Source organism: Oryx dammah, unplaced genomic scaffold (assembly GCF_014754425.2).
Source record: "Oryx dammah isolate SB20612 unplaced genomic scaffold, SCBI_Odam_1.1 HiC_scaffold_9, whole genome shotgun sequence".
NCBI classification, from domain to species: Eukaryota; Metazoa; Chordata; class Mammalia; order Artiodactyla; family Bovidae; genus Oryx; species Oryx dammah.
The window spans coordinates 11,027,394-11,047,502 of NW_024070193.1; the positions used below are offsets into that span (position 1 = coordinate 11,027,394).

Consider the following 20,109-nt stretch of genomic DNA (forward strand, 5'->3'; position numbering starts at 1 on the left):
GCCAAGCTGTGGTGAACAGCGTTAAGATTCAGACTTAGAAGGCACGTGACTAACCCACCTGAGTACTGCTGCACTGATACTGGTGGAACGTCCATTGTGATGAACCAAGCTTGGAATGCCCTGAGCACCTCCCTGAACCCTGGAGGATCCAGATGCTAGCCTTGTCCTCCACGCACATGGGGCACAGTGGCTTCTGCAGTCATGAATACGTGACACTTCTTTCCCCGCAGGTGATATCCGCAATGACCTGTACCTCACCCTGGAAAAGGGGGATTTTGAGAGAGGGGGAAAGAGCGTACAAAAGAATATTGAAGTGACCATGTATGTGCTTTACGCAGATGGCGAAATCTTGAAGGTAAGGTTTGCCAGTCAGTTTGAAGTGGCAGCTAATCCTGTAATAATTTTAGTTGTTTCTGTGGACTTCGTCCAGAGACCCATCGTCCTCAAGAGGGACTGAACTCAAATCACTTCCTAAGACTCTTCTCCACCTTAGCTTCTCTTCAAGGAAACCCTGCAGTATGCTCTGATAATGACTTCCAGGGTCATACAGCCTTTTCAGAAATTCTTCCTAGTGTCTGACCTGAATCCTTCCTGTCCTCATTTAGATCTATTCCCTCCAGTTCTGTCCTACATGTTACTTTTTCAGCCACATGTCTAGCATCCAGCTGCTTAGTTTTGGTAACTGTTATTAGGTCCCACTCTTTTGCACCTGTTATTAGGTCCTAGAGCTAATATAGAAAGTTATATTTGCTCTTTAGTAAACAGGTATACCCACTTGCTGTTACCAGGTTATGTGACAAGGAACAGCAGACTCAGGCCCCCAAAGGTGGTTTCCAGCCAGTGCAGCACAAGGACCCTCTGATACTCTTGATTAAAAGAGAAGACCTGGAGTGCTGTTTTTCTACTTTCATTATGTCAGTTTTTCCCTCAGTCAAGTCATGGTCAAGTCCTTGGCAAATGAGAAGGCATTGTTTGCATGCCACACGGTAGAAGGCAAATCAGTCTTTTACAAACCTTGCTTCTGTGTGTTGACAACAGCATCATGAGGTAGGCAGAACAGCAATGATCATCCACATTTTATAGAAGGAAAGAGGTAAAGTTAGTCACAGTCATCTCTCAAAGCTATTTAATAGAAATGGAGGGTAGATGTGGTATTAAAAACAGAGATATGTGTGTCATTAAAAAAACCCACCTCGAGGACTAAGGCAATTCTTGTTTGTGTGAATAATGTGGGGGTCAGCAGAGCTCTCAGCTGTTCACTCTGCCCTGTGTGGACAAGGAGCTGCTCCGGCTTGTATTGCCTGCAGCTTCCCAGGGGGCATGGTACTGCATTTTCACAGTAATATTTGGAAACTGGGGTCAAGTTAAATCTGGTCTACCTTGGTTATGTCCAAGAACAGTCAGCCACAGGCAACATAAAATGCCAGTGCACCTTTGGGCTGAAGATTAGAAAACTGGTTCTCTCTGTTTTGTTATTTAATTATTTCTCTGATCTGGAAAGCTCTGTGTATGGCTGACTTCGCTGAGTCCATTTCTTTCTTAATGAGGATGAAGAGTCTGCCTTAGTGATTCAGATGGCACCACTCAGCTTCCTTCAGGTGAACTGAGTGGTGTGTGCGGTTGCCTCTGCTCCAAGGAGAACAAGGAGCACTGTGACTGCTGGCTCCACATGCCATCTTCACAGTTGCCCCCAGAGTCTGAATTTCAGTCACCTGATAGATTTGGCCTGATGGAAAAATAAGACCGTCACAAAGGAAGAAGTGAAATGTCCAAGTGACAGAGAAATCCAAGGGACCCCTCCAGTAGGGTGGCATGTTGCTCTGCTTATCTCTTCCAGGACTGCATCAGCTTGGGTTCAGGAGAGCCCAACAGGAGTTCCTACCACTCCTTCGTCCTCTACCACAGCAACAGTCCTCGCTGGGGAGAGATTATCAAATTGCCCATCCCTATTGACCGGTTCCGGGGCTCCCACCTGCGCTTCGAGTTTAGACACTGTTCCAGTGAGTGAGATTTCTCTCTCCACATTGCTTTGAGAATATGAATATAAGTCTTCCTTCTCTGGGACAGAAATAACAGTTCTTACTAGTATCAGGGCAAGAAAATGAGGAGTTGTGTACACAGAGGTAGGATGTCATCAGAGACTGTTTTTTGGACAGTGATCCAAAAACGTGTGATCTGGGGACTTCCTTGGGTCCAGCAGTTAAGACTTCACATTCAGTTCCAGGGTTGTGGGTTCGATCCCTGGTTAGGTATTGTAACAAATTCAAAAAAGACCTTAAAAATGGTCCACATCAAAAAGAAATATTTTTAAAAAATGAGATCTGATGCTGTTGGCCTTTTGTAGTATCTGACTTGGACAGTGGATAATTGCCAGGGTCATTCCTCTTTGGGGGTTTCCTTCGTATATAGTAAACTCCTTCTTAAAGAGCCCCTGGTTTATCAAGACTAGCCATGTAGTTTCTTTTTGGTTCTAGGTAGCCTGTGTACCTTGCAATATAAATGGAAACTCAGCCTAGTACATTTCTGCTTGCCATCAGGTTGCTACCTATTTAATGAACAAAGTAAGGGACAAAGAAGTAAAGCACACAAGGTGATAAGGAAAAAGGGAATTTCTGTTGGAAAGGGAGGTGTGAGGCAGAACAACTCATGCTTGCCTCTGATTGCAGCAAAAGACAAAGGGGAAAAGAAGCTCTTTGGCTTTGCATTCTCACCCTTGATGCGGGACGATGGCACCACCCTCTCCGATGACATCCATGAGCTCTACGTGTACAAGGTACGGAGCCTGGGTCTGTCCCCCGCTCAGACCACTCTCACATGTGGTTCTCGGTCAGGTGGTTCCCCGAGTGGGCCAGAGGATCTAGGGTGGGGTGCAGGTGAAGACCGCAGGACACCCGTGGGCAGGCTTTTGTCTTTTCCCACAGATCACACCAGCAGGGCCTCTGTTTCCAACTTCCCACTCCACTAGTCATGGAAATCTATTATTCAGCCCCTTTGTGCCATTACAGCCTTGGCTCGTACATTTGGAGACCTGCCATTTGAGACTCTGATTCTGTCAGCTATCACAGCATAGCCGGTACCCAAAGGTTCCTGCACAACAGATAGAGGCCATGAGCTTCGCCATGTTTTCTTTAAAAGGCATGTGAGCCATTCTTGGGGAAGAAATGGAAAACAATTTTATTTATTTATTTATTTTTATTAAATTTATTTATTTTTTATTTTACTTTACAATTCTGTATTGGTTTTGCCATACATTGACATGAAAAGTGCTTAGGAAGCACTCTTCTAACAGGACCTGAGGTCCAAGGTCCAGCCTCAAGAACCCCAAAATCCCTGGGACCTGATGTTTTACACGTGGCACGGTTCCAGAAATATTCTGTGTCCCCTACTTATGCCTACAGTGTGATGAGAATAGCACGTTTAACAACCACGCTCTGTACCTGGGCCTGCCCTGCTGCAAAGAGGATTACAATGGCTGCCCTAACATCCCCTCCAGCCTCATCTTCCAGCGCAGCACCAAAGAGTCTTTCTTCATTTCCACACAGCTCTCCTCCACCAAGCTCACCCAGAACGGTAGGCCAGGGTGCCCGCAGGGTGGAGCCCTCCACTGTCCCCACTTGCTGCTTTGTGTTGCTGGTATTTGTCAAGAGACAGAAATTGTTGCTTCTGCTTTTTCATGCCACAATGAGGGGATTCTTCTCATTCCAAGTTGAAGGAATCACTTGGTAATAGCAAGCTATGGGGTTTTCCATGGTTTTACAGATGTGTCTGTAGCCTTGATCGCAGCACTCTGGAGGCCATTTCACTGCCTCCAGCTATTTCTGTCTCTCTAGATCCCACCCACCCTTGGCAGGGGGAGTCTAGGCTTTGCTTGCCCATGACATAGCCAGGCTTCACCATTTTGGGGGCTTGCTTCCTAGTGGATCTCCTTGCTCTGCTGAAATGGAAGGCCTTTCCAGACCGGATCATGGACATCCTTGGGCGGCTGCGGCATGTCAGTGGGGAGGAAATTGTTAAGGTATGGCTTTCACCCAATTCACACGTGCTAGCTGAGCAAGAATCTGGGCAGAGGGCCTTACTTCCCCTTGATTTCTGCCTATAAGCCTCTGAAACCACTTTTTAAGGTATATAGTTAAGTTGAGTAAAGTTATTTTTCTTTTTTTCAGTTAGCTTCTTTCTTTAAAGTAGGTATCACTTCAGGTTTATTACCTTTTAGAAACAATATTTAAGTTTTTAAACCCTATTTTCTGGCTTGTTTTTCTTCCCAGAAAGCAAAGTGATAATTAAAGGGCAGCCTCTCAGAAATAATCCCAGTGTGGGCTGCCGCCTGCATGCCTCTAGGTCTCCGCTCGCTTCCTTTCTTCGCTTATTCTGTAAACCTCTACCACAAACGCAGCCTGGTGTCCTCCTGGCCCCACTCTCTGGATTATCTAGAAGAACTCTAAATATTCTCCATGAACTGGAACTCCTGATTTTGCCCAGTCTCTCACTTAAGAGTCCAGACCAGGGAACTCTACCCTCTTCTCTGCCTCTTTGGCTTTCTCATGTGCTTTTGTGACACTTCCCACCTAATGGCCTGAGCAAACTGACAGCAACACTGCCCAACCCCAGTTGTTACCCTTAGGGCTTCTCCACACTGTAGAAGCCAGGTGTTTGCTCACCTGACTTTGAGCTCAAGAAGAACCCCAGGCACTTTTCCCAATGGTGAAAGCCTGGTAGGCAGATTCTGCACAATGGACTGAACTCGACTGAAGAGAATGGAGGTGCTTTAGGTGATCAGCAAGAGCAGTGGAATGTAGGCTAGAGATTGAATTTCAAAAAGGCACCTTGTCCATGTGTGGACATTCTTGGCTCCATCATTGCAAGGATCAAATCTGTTACCACTGCACTGTCTATACTTTTATTTTACAGCTCCATTGACTCAATAATACACAACATGGTGTCTCCAAATGAGGGATAATTTTAAAGTCAGTGTATTTCTTTGTACTTTTATGAAGTCTTGTATGAATTTTGTGTTAATTGATCAGAGTATCATAAATTTTTAAAAGAACTCTTTATACAAACAAGCTTTTGAAACTTTATACAAACTAGTTTTGAAACTTAAGATAAATTTACACTCAGGGCATTTTTTCCTTCTAAACATATTAAAAATTTCACCAGTAGAACAGACCACATACTATGAAAGCTCTGTGATCTTTTTAAGGTTGAGTTGTTACATTCCTGACAAGAGAACATCCTACCAGCATTTCTGGTTTTAGCATCAATATTTGTCTCAAGCCAGCCAGGAGAGAATGTAAAGGGAATATGCTAGCATTTTAATTATTTTTTACTTTTTATTGGAAAATTTCAAGCATCCAAAGATGCAGACAGAATAAATAACCCTACATCTCCCTGTCATTCATCCCTGACTGTCAGCAACCCCTGGCCAGTCCTGCCCATAAATCCCTCATCCATGCCTTCTACCTTATGTTGTTTTGAAGCAAGTTGTAAACATTATATCATTAAATTGCATTTTGACCAACAGAGTATTAGGTTTGATTTTTGAAGACTGGGAGCATCCATGAATATTTATTATTCTCTCCCTGGACTTTTGCATCTTAGAAAGAAAAAGGCACCTGCTCAAAAAAAGAAAAATGTTGTCTCCATATCTTTTACCCTCTTTGACAGCCCTCATCAGCTGCATTCTCTCTTCTCCTGGGATACTAATTTCTAGACCAAAAAATAAGTTTCTGTAGGTAAGGCCTAGCTTGTCACATCCTTATCCAGATGTCCTCTACAGAGGTAGGTCATAGTAGACAGTAAGAGACTACTGAATTTCGGGGTCCCAGGAAAGAAAGCACTTTTTCTCAAAAGTGAATTTGGCATCAAAATCAGTTATGTTGCCTTCAAGATTGCTATTCTTCATGGGTGGTCTAAATTTTTTATGTAATTGCTCTTTCCTTATAAGTTTAGCACTTACCCAACAGGAAGAGCCTCTTTAGGTCTCTTTTAGGGCCCTTTGGGCTATAATCAAACACCCAAAGTTCACCTAGTTATTTCTTGGCTAGGTGGAGATGGAATACCAGGTTATTTTTAAGTGGTAGTTTGAGGTCTTAGGAGATGTTTGATTTTGTTTGTTTGGGAGATAAATTCATTGGTGTTTGAACATCTGACTGTGTGTCCAAGGTCCTAAGACCTGAGCCCTCTGGTTTTTATGCTGTTGCAGTTTCTGCAGGACATCTTAGACACACTCTTTGTGATTTTGGATGATAACACAGAGAAATATGGCCTGCTGGTATTTCAGTCTTTGGTAAGTCTTACCTTTCCTGATTTTTATTGATTATTCCTGTCACATACTTTTTAAAAATCTGAGGAAAGCAGTTTATTTGAGTGAGTCAGCACAAGATGCAGATGTTCCCAACAGGAAAGGGACTGATGAGTGTCACCAAGGAAGACGAACAACCTGCCTACCTGGCACATCTCTATATGAGCAAATCTGGACCTCTGCTTTGTGGTTTTGATACTCAGTCTCATACTATCGCAGGGTGGCTGAAATAGTGACCTACACCAACAAAAGGCCCAGAGACCAATAAAAGAAACAAGACAGCTCGTTTTCCACTTACAAAGTAGGATACAGAAATTTTTCTGGTGGTCCAGTGGTTAAGATTGCACTCCCAGTGCAAGGGGCCTGGGTTCAATACCTGTTCAGGGAACTAGACCTCACATGCCACAACTAAAGATCCTATGTGCCACAGCTAAGACCCAGCACAGCCAAGTAAATAAATATTAAAAACAGAAACAAAGGATAAGCAGAGGCTCTCTGTGCTGGTCTGAGCATCACACCATCTCCCTGTAAACAGTTGTCTGGGAACCAGAGTCTCAGAAGGTTGCTCAGTGAGAAAAGACAGTGATCTGAATATTTAGTGCATTTTGTTGAACATGTCCAGTCCTCCAGAAGGACTGTGTGTTCAAGGACAACCAGATACTTTAAAGTCTGTATGATAGATGAGCAGCAGACACAAGAGTTAGAGTGATATTTTGCAAAGTTTGTCTCTGGCTTTTCTTCTTGCCTCCGTGGCCAGCCAACCCTAATTTCTGAAGGGTGCAACCTTTCATAGGATGATTTGGCTCAGAGGACAATATTTTTTTCTCTCTTTTCCAAGTTTTTGAGACACCTTAATGTTTGTGCCACAACACAGATATTGTTTTGTCTTCCCTTGGTCCATATTGTACCACTGAGCATTATTGTGAAGAGAGAAGGTCAGAGTCACTGGTGTTGACAAATGAGTCCCAAGTCTGGAATGGGAGGCCAGGGTTGTTAGCAGTAGAACAAACATGCCAGAAGTACGGACACTGCAGAAGAAACTGGTAGTTTGCCATCCCTTGAAGAATCAAGAGTTGTTTCCTTCTGGGGGTAGGTTTGAGGCCTCCGCTGAATTCTGCTACACCTTGTCTCTCCCAGGTATTCATCATCAACCTGCTCCGAGACATCAAATATTTCCACTTCCGACCTGTAATGGACACGTACATCCAGAAGCACTTTGCTGGAGCCCTGGCATACAAGTAAGTTGCATTTGGCGTCATCATTAGGACTTGTGTTTGAATAGAAAGACAGGCTTTTGCCATTGAGAATGATGTTAGCTGTGGGCTTTCTGCTGACATTTTATACTATAGTTTATTACATAGTTTTCATGCTTTTCCTTCTAAGAAATGATGGAAGAGCTGCTAAAAATGTCTTGTTTTTTCAGTAAAAAGCATGTGAATAGCTAAATATAGTATCCACAAATAAATATCAAAGGAAAGAAAAGACAGTCAATAAAAAAGATAATACAAAGAGTAAACATGGGAAGCACTCACAGGTTATCTAAAGCCATTAGAGCAATTTTAAAAGTCACCGTGTTATTCTATGGAATGAACATAAGTTTTGAAGAGATAAAACCTGAAGGGTGGTGAAGCTGTGGAATCACTGGACTCTGATACTTTAATGTCACTTTGGAGAGAGCACTTTGGAGAGGCACTGTGCTATAGATTTTACACATGTCATCTCATTAGAATTCACAGTAATTTGAGATGTACTATTGCTGCCTATATTTTAAATGAAGAGAGTGAGGACAGAGAGCTCACATAACTTGCTCAAGAATGCAGAGCTCAAGACTGATATGCCCCAGATGTGAACCCTGCTGTCTGCAGAGGGCCTGTTCTCTTGACCTCTGAATTCTTTGGTCATGTATATGTGCAGACTTTCTGACCCTGTAGTCCCAGGCCACTCAGATAACTTGGTCCTAAGGAAATAAGATGATTGGGATGGCAAGGAGAGGCACATGGGACCATACACCTTTATTCAGAGCCTGCTATTTACTAGTCATTGTTGTATATTCTGGAGGCTTAGCAGTTTTCAACAAAGAAAACACACATCCATCCCATGACTTTGGGAAAACTTTATTGTAATCAAAAGAAATGTGTCTCGGGGAAGTGGGAAAGAATGACTCCAACTGCTGATTGAAATGTGGCATCTCTTGGTCAGGAGTATTGTCTGGTCTCAGGTGGTCTAAATATTCCACAGCTGTAATGAATCCATCGCTCCATTCTAGCTTGTCAGCAGTATATTATTTCCTCTATGGCTAATTTAGGACTGCAGGTATTTCAGGCTGCATTGCTTTTGGATTAAAGTGGGGTTTCTGGACTGTTCTTTTTCCCAGGGAGCTAATCCGCTGTTTGAAGTGGTACATGGACTGCTCAGCAGAACTGATTCGTCAGGACCACATTCAGGAAGCCATGCGGGTAATGTCCTGAGAAGGGCCCACCCCTGCAGAACTTTGCAAGTAACCTCCGTGGAGTAGAGTGCGGGACAAGTGTAGACAGCGTGGAATGACTGCCTTGATCCACCTAACTGCCCTTTCCTCACTTTGATTTTGCCCTAAAAGGTCTTTATTCCTCATCATTGTATCTGAGAGCAGGAGGGAGGGATGATGTGCACGCGGCTGGTAGTCATCCCCACTGCCTCGCTTCTACCCTTAGTGTCAGTCTTTGCTTCCACTGGCTAAAGTATTGTATCTCCTTCTAAGCCAATGTTGGTTAGAAATAAGCCAACATTGATTAGAAATAAGATTATCTAATACTTTCCCCTTCTTCAGTATTTACTGAACACTATTTTGTAAAAAGAATTGAGTGAATGCACTGTATGTGGATATGTTGAGAAGAAGATAATCTTAAAGCCATGATCAGGCAGCGCTTTGCAGGGCTGGACAGCTCCCCTTTCCAGGGGACAGTCCACACTGTGAGTTAACTACACTTTCTGGTAACTTGTTTTCTCATGACTGCTGCTTCTGCTGTAGAGAACCACCTATGAGAATGTTGATTTCTCTCTTGCTCAGCAGTTCTCCATATTAACTATTTTTTTTTAAAAAACTCGTATCCTCTGAGAACTCACTTAAAGCAAGTTCATGGTTCCTTTCTTTCCTTTCGTCCCTGTCTTTTCTTGTTCTTGAATCACTTGTTTTAAGTTGCTTTTTAACCATGTCTTTCCCAGCCTTTCTAGTTAGTAATAAAAGAAGAATGGCAGCAAAGTAGTTCCGCTTTTTCTCTGTCCTCTTTGAATATCTCATCATCTGCTCTATGCTTGTGTTATTCGTGTGGTAACAGTTCAAACACATGTTCTCCTAAGTATCATCAGTTTAAAGAGGCAAAATCAAATCATAAATCTGTATTTTCCCTGCCTGTTCTCAGCACATTCTGTAAAAACCTGAGGCCGCAAGTCTCACTTCTGACCTTCATGCAATATTTGTTAGCTGAGCAACCAGCATGTCAGGGCTGCTGAGATGCAGAGAGGAGTAAGACTGCCCTCTCCCCTGGAAGAAGACATCCCCTGTGTCCTAAAGGGAATTAGGCTCAAACACAAGTGTAGAACAGAGTGCCAAGTGTGATGTGAGGACAGGGCCTGGCTTCTGTTATTCTCTGAACCCCAGCACCTGTGAGGTTCCCTGCATAATTGAAGGGTACATGTGGAGTTAAATGCAAAAAGTTCTGTGTGAGTTCAGAAATTAATTGCTTAAGGCCTTGGAGATGGTATCTTAGTTTTCTTCTAAGAGTCATTCATTCAGCCAGTATTGCTTGATACCTGCCATGTGTCAGACATTGGGTTACCCACTGGGGATACAGCAGGAACCCACACAGAAAGGTTCGGCCTTGATAGCACCTCCATTCAAGTGGGGAAAAGGCAGACAATAAACATATCCAACAGATAAACCATACAAAGTCAGTGAGGAAAAAATTAATTACGCTATTAAAAAAATAAGTAGGATCTTGGCATAGAATGGCTGAAGAGGAGGTTTTACTTCACATCAAGAGTTTAGGAAAAGCTTTTTTGAAGAGGTGGCCAGAGCTCCATATTTCATTCTTGGATAAGTTTCTCCTCAATGCTCCATAACTCTGCCTTTCCAGTGTCTGGGAGATCTTTAGCCTTTCTTTGATTAGAATGTATAGAATCTTGAATTCTCTTAAAAGAGAATTACTCAGCTCATAAGCATGGGCCAACCTCCAGGGGCTCCTCAGAATCAGATTCTGCTCCCAACACATGTTATGGAGTTTTGTCTCTTGTCTTGTTCATAAACAGTTGATGGCAGGTGTCCTGGTCTGGGAGAGGATGGTGAATGGGTGTGTTGGGTCTGCCAGCTCCTGTGCAACTAGAGGCTGATTTTCTCCAAACTGGACCCCTGGTGAGATGGCTGGCACATGTCAGGCGCCAGCTGTTTCTCAAAGATGCAGAAGGCTTCTTAAAGTACTCTTCCTTCTTGGAATAAATTTAAGAGAGGTTCTTATATCATTGCCTTTGTAGCCTTTTATTTCTAGACCTGAGAAAAATGAGAAAAATTAATTTTCTTTTGATCCTGTATCTTCTTGAATTCAGCTGCTTCCATAATAGTCTATGGTTATTCACTTCCACAGCTACATGAAATAATTTGGCAATTCTCTCAGTACATAGATACTTACTGCTCAAGGACCGTTTGGACTTTTGAGGAAAGGTTTTAAAAATTAAAGTAAAAAAGATTTTTCTAATTTAAAAAGATTAAAGTACTTCCCTACTATGTATAAAAGAGATAAGTAATAATAACCTGCTGTATAGCACAGGGAACTCTGCTCAATACTCTGTAATGGCCAATGTGGGAAAAGAATCTTTAAAAAGTATATATATATATATATATATATATAAACTGAGTCACTTTGCTATATACCGAAAACTAGTGTAATACAACATTGTAAATCAACCACATGCCAATAAAAATTTTAAAAAATATTAAAGTGCTTATCTCCAAGGTTGGAAATGTCCACCTCTCAAATTTAGTATATAATTTGCTGGTACTCTACCCTTCACTCCTTCATGTATTAGTTCCTGACCATTTTTATGTGCTAAGTCGTTTCAGTCATGTCCAACTCTTTGCACCCCTGTAGACTATAGCTTGCCAAGCTCCTCTGTCTATGGGATTCTCCAGGCAAGAATATTAGAGTGGGTTGCCATGCACTCCTCCAGGGGAATCTTCCCAACGCAGGGATTGAACCCACATCTCTTATGTCTCCTGCATTGTCAGGCGGGTTCTTTACCACTAGCGCCACCTGGGAAACCCATCTTTAACACCTCTCTATCCCTCTTTCTCCCACACCGCCAGGCGTTGGAGTACCTTTTCAAGTTTATCGTGCAGTCAAGGATCTTGTACTCACGTGCCACCTGTGGGATGGAAGAGGAACAGTTCCGGTCCAGCATCCAAGAGCTTTTCCAATCCATCCGGTTTGTGCTCAGTCTGGACAGCAGAAATTCAGAAACACTCCTTTTCACTCAGGTCTGTGAGCTGCAGGAAAGTTTGCTGCTGGATTCTTGTCTGTCTTAGCAGGTGGTTTCTTTGTCCCCTGGCTTCCAGAGTCAAAGCCCTGCCAAGTTTCTATGTTTTGGGTAAGGGTTGAGGTATAAGGAAATACCTGCTAGAATAAAATGCTGTTTTTACTTCAAAGCCAACTGTGTCCCAGCTTCCAAATATAAAACAGCCCCGTGTCTTTATGGTGGAGAAGAAGCTTAACTTTGTCCTCTTTTGGTCAGATTTATTTAGCTGCCACACTATTAGTTGTACATGAACATCTTATTTATAAAGGATATTCAGAATGCAAAGAGAATTTTATTTCCTAGTCACTGTATTAATTTTAACAACTTCAGGTTAGTATTGATCCATTCTAGAAGTTAAGAGTGAAATTGGTTGAAAAACAGCAGAAATAACTAGAAAACCTTGGCTAAGAATTAGGATTAGATTCTATTAGAAATAATAGTGTGGAAAGGAAGTTGGCTTCCTTATATTAAATATGTCTGGTCAGTTAATCAGTTACCTTTCCCATGCACCCATACCCTAGAAGGGATCAAGGATATTATTCTTTACCCCAGTCACAAAGAGGTTATTTTTTTCTTCCAGATAAATGTCAAGATTATATCTAATGAATTACACTTCTTTGGTTTCTTGAAGGCAATTGTCACATCAAAACTTAGAAACAGAGCCTAGACAGCCTCTCTCACGTCCACTCATTCCATCACTGCTAGGTCTGTCAGCACAAGTATATGTTCAAATGTCTTCTTTAAGATTAGAATAGTCCCAATTTTCTTTTTTGTTTCCCACTTCCTCCTATGTTGCCTCTAGACTCCAGTTGCCCATAGGCCCCTTGGCCCAGAAAACAAAAGAACAGCTGGGCGATAGCCTCTATAAAAGTGGAATACATCAAGGTCGCCAGGTATCTCTATAAGAAAGCCTCCTTCCATGGTCTCCCCTCCTGAATACCCCAGGCCAGTCATCTCTCTCCCCCAGCCTGTCAGTTCCTGCCAGCCAAGGCCCAGGACACCTGCTCATCTCTGAGCCTGTGGAGATCTGGGGAGCTCAGAGGTAGCTGGCGGAGCAAGGCAGGTTTGCTTTCTGAGAACTCAGCAATGCCCTCTTCTCGATAGCATGTTCCTCCCACATCGGGATAAATAGCTTAGATCTATTCTCAGCTTAGACCTGAGTCAGAATCAGACCTGCTTCTTTGGTACCAGGCTCATGTTTCATGAGTTTCAGCACCCTCCACAAGTATACAGTTCAGTCAGACTCTATGTCTTTGATTCTGACCACTAGGAGATGTTATGGTGCAAGTGTCCTTCTGTCCTGGTGCCATAAGATTAGAAAATTTCACCATTAAAGAGGGCAAATCAGTTACTGTTGGTCGCTGATTGTGAAATATTACCTGCTTTTCTGGGAATTCCCTCGGAGTCCAGTGGTTAGGACTTGGCACTTTCATTAACGTGGCCCCTGGTTTCACTACCAACCCCAGGTCAGGGAACTAAGGTTCTGCAAGGTTTGTGATACAGCCAAAAGAAATACCTGCTTCCTGCCTTTGTCTTTGTATCTAGTTTTTGTGCTGGTTCTCATTACTGAGAAATGGTCTCCTTGATATCTCAGGGAGTTATAAATCTGCAGGTAGAATTCACAGAAGTTCAGTCATGGTCCTGGCCTGAACATAGAGTGCAGTGTGACAGACCTGTTGCCCCATATAAATTTTCACTCAGTCAAGAACAGTGTCTTACTGCCTGAAAAACAGCTCCCCTCCCCTAACCTGCCACTTAGAAAGAGTGCACTCTCACCTCGCCTCAAGGCAACACTCCATTTCCCTTTGTAAATCTTGGGTTAATAATCTAAGAGGACTGAGCAGCATGAAGAGCCTCCTTCATGCTATTTCCATTTAGACGAGAGAGATTGAACAAGAGCCAGCATTTATTGAAGGCCTGGTATGTGTGCCAGGCAGTCTACTGGAAATTAACCTGGTGCACCTAAACAACTTCTTCATACCAATATGAGGAGATAAGTGATAGCTTCATCTCCATTTTATAGATGAGAAAAAGGAGGACTAGGCAGTAACTCACCCAGGGTTATGTGGCAGATAAGTGGTAATGCTGGGATTTAAACTCATGTCTGTCCAATTTCAAAACCCATTCTCTTTTTCCTAAACTACTCTGCCTCCCAGAGGCTCTGATTGTTCTCAAGAAGCCACCTCATGGGTCTCCCAGAGCTGAGATCCTAGGAGAGAAGTCTCCATACACACACAGACCACTTGTCTAGCCAGTCGAGGTTACTGAACGCTAGGCCAGCATCATCAGCAGTCTTCAGGATTTCATGGCTGACTAAATCCACACATTCTCCCTCCTTTTTGGATTTACACTTGAGACTGCCAGGCATGGCATGTGAAGGAAATAATTTACAAAGTCTTCAGACTTTATGGTTTCAAGTAAATGTCACTATTCTGGGGAAACGGTCCAGTTTTCAGAGCTGGACTGCTGGCTGCAGGACTGTGAATGGAGTTCACCTGCTGCTGCTTGATGGCACTCAGTTATGTTTGACCTCCTTTCTTTGCGAGTTTCCTGGCTTGAATTTGGGGCTGAAATTGGAAAGTCAAGAACTTGATCATAGAGACAGACAAATAAGTTAAATCCATTTTATGAGCAAAAACAGCTATGGATGTTAAGCTATAGAGTTAATTTCTCTATATAATTCCTTTCCTTGCCAACAAATGCCTTGGCAAGTTCTAAAGCTTCTAATGGCCTGGATCCCAGTAGATTCTCTTGTTTTGGTTTCCTTTTTGGTTCTCCTGCTTCAGCCCCAAGACTACTATGGGGTTGGATGGAATCACAGGCCAGGGAGGAGCCCATTCAAGACAGGGGTGCTGCAATTACCTCTCAACCTCTCACCACTGTGTGTCATTGTCTAAGCACACAGATAGATGCAGACCTAAGTCTGAGCTAACCAGACCTTCACATGCTTCTGCAGGCTGCACTCCTCAACTCCTTCCCAACCATCTTTGACGAGCTCCTGCAGATGTTCACTGTGCAGGAGGTGGCGGAGTTTGTGAGAGGGACTCTGGGGAGCATGCCGAGCACTGTACACATTGGGCAGTCGATGGATGTGGTGAAGCTGCAGTCCATTGCCAGAACTGTGGATAGCCGCCTGTTTTCTTTCTCAGGTAAATCAAGTTTCTTTCTCAGGTAAATCAAGTTGGGATGCGAGTCAGACTCACCTTTCTTCCTTATCAGGGTGTTGGCCAAGTGGTAAGCAAAGGCTCAGTTTTACCAGCCATCATGTGAGAAATCAGTGGACCTTAAAATGCAGAGTTTTTGGTAACCTCTGTTAGAGAATGCAGCCGAAACCTAGGCCTACTGCCTCCCTGACAGCTTATTTCTAGGGACCCACATGAGGTGGCCTGCAGAGCAACCTCCAGGCCCACAAGTTAGCCAGCTGCCAAAAAAGCAGTCTGCCACAGCCCCAGCAAGATGAAAAAGCAGAGAGAAAGGAGGGGGAACAAGAGAGAAAGGTCTAGCACAAGAAGGTAGGATGAGTCAAGGAAAGAAAAGAAACCCAGAAAGGAGGCCCTGAGGACCCACTGCACTTTGTTTCCTTGCCTTGCCAGACAGATAGATTCCTTTTCCTCCCTTTGGAGGAGCCTCTAAAGGTTAGACAAAGAGACAGACAGGGAGTCCTCCACACCTTAAATAGTGGTAAAGAACCTGCCTGCCAATGCAGGAGATGTAAGAGACGCAGGTTCGGTCACTGGGAAGGGAAGTTGCCCTGGAGGGGGAAATGGCAACCCACTCCAGTATTCTTGCCTGGGAAATCCCACATCCAGAGGATCCTGGCAGGCTACAGCCCATGGCACTGATGGCGGGGAGTCAGAAACTACTGAGCACCTGAGCACACCACACTCCAAAAGAGATCAGGAAAGCCTGACAAACTTAATACGATCAGGGAGTTCCCTGCTGGTGGTCCAGTGGCTAAGACTCCACACTCCCAATGCAGGGGGCCTGAGTTCAATTCCTGGTCTGGGAACTAGATCCCACATGCCACAACTAAGACCCGGTACAGTCATAGAAATAAAAAGTAAAAAGAATAGTAGGGGGAAAAAAAGCAATATAATACAATCAGCAGCCTAGACTGTCTTTCAGAAGGAACCTCTGGATTCATACCTGAGGCCACATTGAACATGATCAAATATTCAGTAGTCAAATATTATAATCAGCAAGAGTCTGGTCCTTTAAGCAGAATATCACACTGTGGAATAAACTTCTAGGGCACAGAAATAAACCTAAAATGCTAACAAAGCAATTATTATTAGAATGTTTATAATTAGAACTTCTTGATGGTCAAATTTTTTTGAGTTTGACTTTCAAAGTATGAGAACATTCATTTCTCATCCCAGAGCTACACACATCTGCAGTATAAAACAAATACCCCCTTTAACTTAACACTGCCTGTGTAAGGAATTACTGAGACTAAAGCTGCCGCCAAGAAATTCAGCTTTTCTCTACCTGTAACTGTTCATGGTAAGCACTTCTGTCTTCACCACTTCCTGGACTGAAGATAAAATCAATGGTTTGCACAGACTTTCACAGAAGCCACTGCATTCACTCAAGCTGTGAGCGCTGCTTCAAGCAGGTGCTTTCTTTTTTTCTTAATTAATTTATTTTTTATTGAAGGATAATTGCTTTATAAAATTTTGCTGTTTTCTGTCAAACCTCAACATGAATCAGCCATAGGTATACATATATCCCCTCCCTTTTGAACCTCCCTCCCATCTCCCTCCCCATCCCACCCCTCTAGTTGATACAGAGCCCTTGTTTGAGTTTCCTGAGCCATACAGCAACTTCCCATTGGCTGTCTATTTTACATATGGTAATGTAGGTTTCCATGTTACTCTTTGCAAACATCTCACTCTCTCCTCCCCTCTCCCCATGTGCATAAGTCTACTCTGTGTCTGCTTCTCCATTGTTGCCCTGTAAATAAATTCTTCAGTACCATTTTTCTAGATTCCATATATGTTAGAATACTGTATTTATCTTTCTCTTTCTGACTCACTTCACTCTGTTTAATAGGTTCTAGGTTCATCCACCTCATCAGAACTGACTCAAATGTGTTCCATTTTATGGCTGAGTAATAGTCCATTGTGTATATGTACCACAACTTCTTTATCCATTCATCTGTCGATGCACATCTAGGTTGCTTCTATGTTCTAGTTATTGTAATAGTGCTGCAGTGAACATTGGGATACATGTGTCTCTTTCAGTTTTGGTTTCCTCGGGGTATATGCCTAGGAGTGGGATTGCTGTGTCATATGGTGGTTTTATTCCTAGTTTTTTAAGGAATCTCCATAATGTCTTCCATAGTGGCTGTATGAATTTACATTCCCACCAACAGTGCAAGAGCGTTCCCTTTTCGCCACACCCTTTCCAGCATTTATTGTTTGTAGACTTTTTTGATGAGGGCCATTCTGACCGGTATGAGGTGATTTCTCATTGTGGATTTGATTTGCATTTCTATAATAGTGAGCAGTGTTGAGCATCTTTTCATGTGTTTGTTAGCCATCTGTATGTCTTCTTTGGAGAAATGTCTGTTTAGGTCTTTTTCCCACTTTTTGATTGGGTTGTTTGTTTTTCTGGTATTGAGTTGTATGAGCTGCTTGTATATTTTGGAAATTAATCCTTTGTCAGTTACTTCATTTGCTATTATTTTCTCCCATTCTGAGGATTGCCTTTTCACCTTGCTTATAGTTTCCTTTGCTGTGCAAAAGCTTTAAGTTTAATCAGGTCCCACTTGTTTACTTTTGTTTTTATTTCCGTTACTCTAGGAGGTGGGTCATAGAGGATCTTGCTTTGATTTATTTCTGCCTATGTTGTCCTCTAAGAAGGAGGTGGGTCACAGAGGATCTTGCTTTGATTTATTTCTGCCTATGTTGTCCTCTAAGAATTTTATAGTTTCTGGTCTTACATGTAGGTCTTTAATCCATTTTGAGTTTATCTTTGTGTATGGTGTTAGAAGTGTTCTAATTTCATTCTTTTATGTGTAGCTGTCCAGTTTTCCCAATACCATTTATTGAAGAGGCTGTCTTTGCCCCATTGTATATTCTTGCCTCCTTTGTCAAAAATAAGTTACCCATAGGTGCATGGGTTTATTTCTGGGCTTTCTGTCTTGTTCCATTGGTCTGTATTTCTGTTTTTGTGCCAGTACCATACTTTCTTGATGACTGTAGCTTTGTAGTATAACCTGAAATCAGGAAACTTGATTCCTCCAGCTCTATTCTTCTTTCTCAAGACTGCTTTGGTTATTCGGGATCTTTTGTGTTTCCATATGAATTGTGAAATTTTTTGTTCTAGTTCTGTGAAATATGCCATTGGTAATTTGATAGGGATTACATTAAATCTGTAGATTGCATTTGGTAGTATAGTCATTTTCACAATATTGATTCTTCCTAGGAACAATTTCAACAACAGTGTTCAATCCAGGAACATGAAATGTCTCTCCATCTGTTTATGTCATCTGATTGCTTTCATTAGTGTCTTATAATTTTCTGTGTACAGTTCTTTCATCTCCTTAGGTAAGTTTATTCCTAGATATTTAATTCTTTTTGTTGCAATGGTGAATGGGATTGATTCTTTAATTGCTCTTTCTGATTTTTCATTGTCAGTATATAGAAATGCAAGTTATTTCTGTGTATTAATTTTGTATCCTGCAACTTTACTAATTCACTGATTAGCTCTAGTAATTTTCTGATACTATCTTTAGGGTTTTCTGTGTACAGTATCATGTCATCTGCAAACAAGGAGAGCTTTACTTCTTTTCTGATCTGGATTCCTTTTATTTCTTTTTCTTCTCTGATTGCTGTAGCTAGGACTTCCAGAATTATGTTGAATAATAGTGGTGAAAGTAGACACCCTTATTGTGTTCCTGATCTTAGAGGGAATGCTTTCATTTTGTCACCATTGAGAATAATGTTTGCTATAGGCTTATCATATATGGCCATTACTGTGTTGAGGTAGGTTTCTTCTATGCCCATTTTTTGAAGAGTTTTAATCATAAATAGGTGCTGGATTTTGTCAAAGGCTTTTTTGCATCTATTGAGATGATCATATGGTTTTTATCTTTCAGTTTATGAATATGGTTGGTGTATCACATTGATTGATTTCCATATATTGAAGAATCCTTGCATCCCTGGAATAAACCCAACTTGATCATGGTGTATGAGCTTTTTGATGTGTTGCTGAATTCTGTTTACAAAAATTCTGTTGAGTGTTTTTGCATCTATGTTCATCAGTGATATTGGCCTATAGTTTTCTTTTTTTGTGTTGTCTTTGTCTGGTTTTGGTATCAGGGTGATGGTGGCCTCATAGAATGAATTTGGAAGTGTTCCTTCCTCTGCAATTTTTTGAAAGAGTTTAGAAGGATAGGCATTAGCTCTTCTCTAAATGTTTGATAGGATTATTCTGTGAAGCCATCTGGTCCTGGGCTTTTGTTTTTTGGGAGATTTTTGATCACAGCTTCAATTTCAGTGCTTTTAATTGGGTTGTTCATAATTTCTATTTCTTCCTGGTTCAGTCTTGGAAGATTGAGCTTTTCTAAGAATCTGTCCATTTCTTCCAGGCTCTCTATTTTATTGCCGTATAGTTGTTCCTAATAGTCTCTTATAATCCTTTGTATTTCTGCATTGTCTGTTGTAACCTCTCCTTTTTCATTTCTAATTTTGTTGATTTGATTCTTCTCTCTTTTTTTCCTGATGAGTCTGGCTAAAGGTTTTTGTCAATTTTGTTTATCTTCTCAAAAACCAGCATTTAGTTTTATTAATCTTTACTATTGTTTCTTTCATTTCTTTTTCATTTATTTCTGCTCAGATCTTTATGATTTCTTTCCTTCTACTAAATTTGGGGGGAGTTGTTCTTTTTCCCGTTGTTTTAGGTGTAAAGTTAGCTTGTCTGATGTTTTTCTTGTTTCTTGAGGTAGGATTGTATGGCTATAAACTTCCCTCTTAGAACTGCTTTTGCTGCATCCCATAGGTTTTGAGTTGTCGTGTTTTCATTGTCATTTGTTTCTAGAAAGTTTTTGATTTCCCTTTTGATTTCTTCAGTAACCTGTTGGTTATTTAGAAACATGTTGTTTAATCTCCATGTGTTTGTGTTTCTTACAGTTTTTTTCTTGTAATTGATATCTAGTCTCATAGCATTGTGGTCGGAGAAGATGCTTGATACGATTTCAATTTTCTTAAATTTACTGAGGTTCGATTTGTGACCCAAGATGTGGTCTTTCTGGAGAA

General features: G+C 41.9%; 1 protein-coding gene across 1 annotated transcript in view; it reads left to right on the forward strand.

Moving 5' to 3' along the window:
* The window catches only part of DOCK3 (dedicator of cytokinesis 3), a 262,648-nt gene that overhangs the window by 183,000 nt on the left and 59,539 nt on the right, over positions 1 to 20,109 (forward strand). Inside the window, exons 14-23 of the mRNA XM_040247080.1 lie at positions 231 to 355; positions 1,838 to 2,000; positions 2,667 to 2,773; positions 3,399 to 3,570; positions 3,918 to 4,015; positions 6,203 to 6,286; positions 7,439 to 7,539; positions 8,676 to 8,757; positions 11,640 to 11,810; positions 14,805 to 14,997. Of these exons, the coding sequence (XP_040103014.1) occupies positions 231 to 355; positions 1,838 to 2,000; positions 2,667 to 2,773; positions 3,399 to 3,570; positions 3,918 to 4,015; positions 6,203 to 6,286; positions 7,439 to 7,539; positions 8,676 to 8,757; positions 11,640 to 11,810; positions 14,805 to 14,997 (1,296 nt within the window). The remainder of the gene's footprint in view (positions 1 to 230; positions 356 to 1,837; positions 2,001 to 2,666; positions 2,774 to 3,398; positions 3,571 to 3,917; positions 4,016 to 6,202; positions 6,287 to 7,438; positions 7,540 to 8,675; positions 8,758 to 11,639; positions 11,811 to 14,804; positions 14,998 to 20,109) is intronic.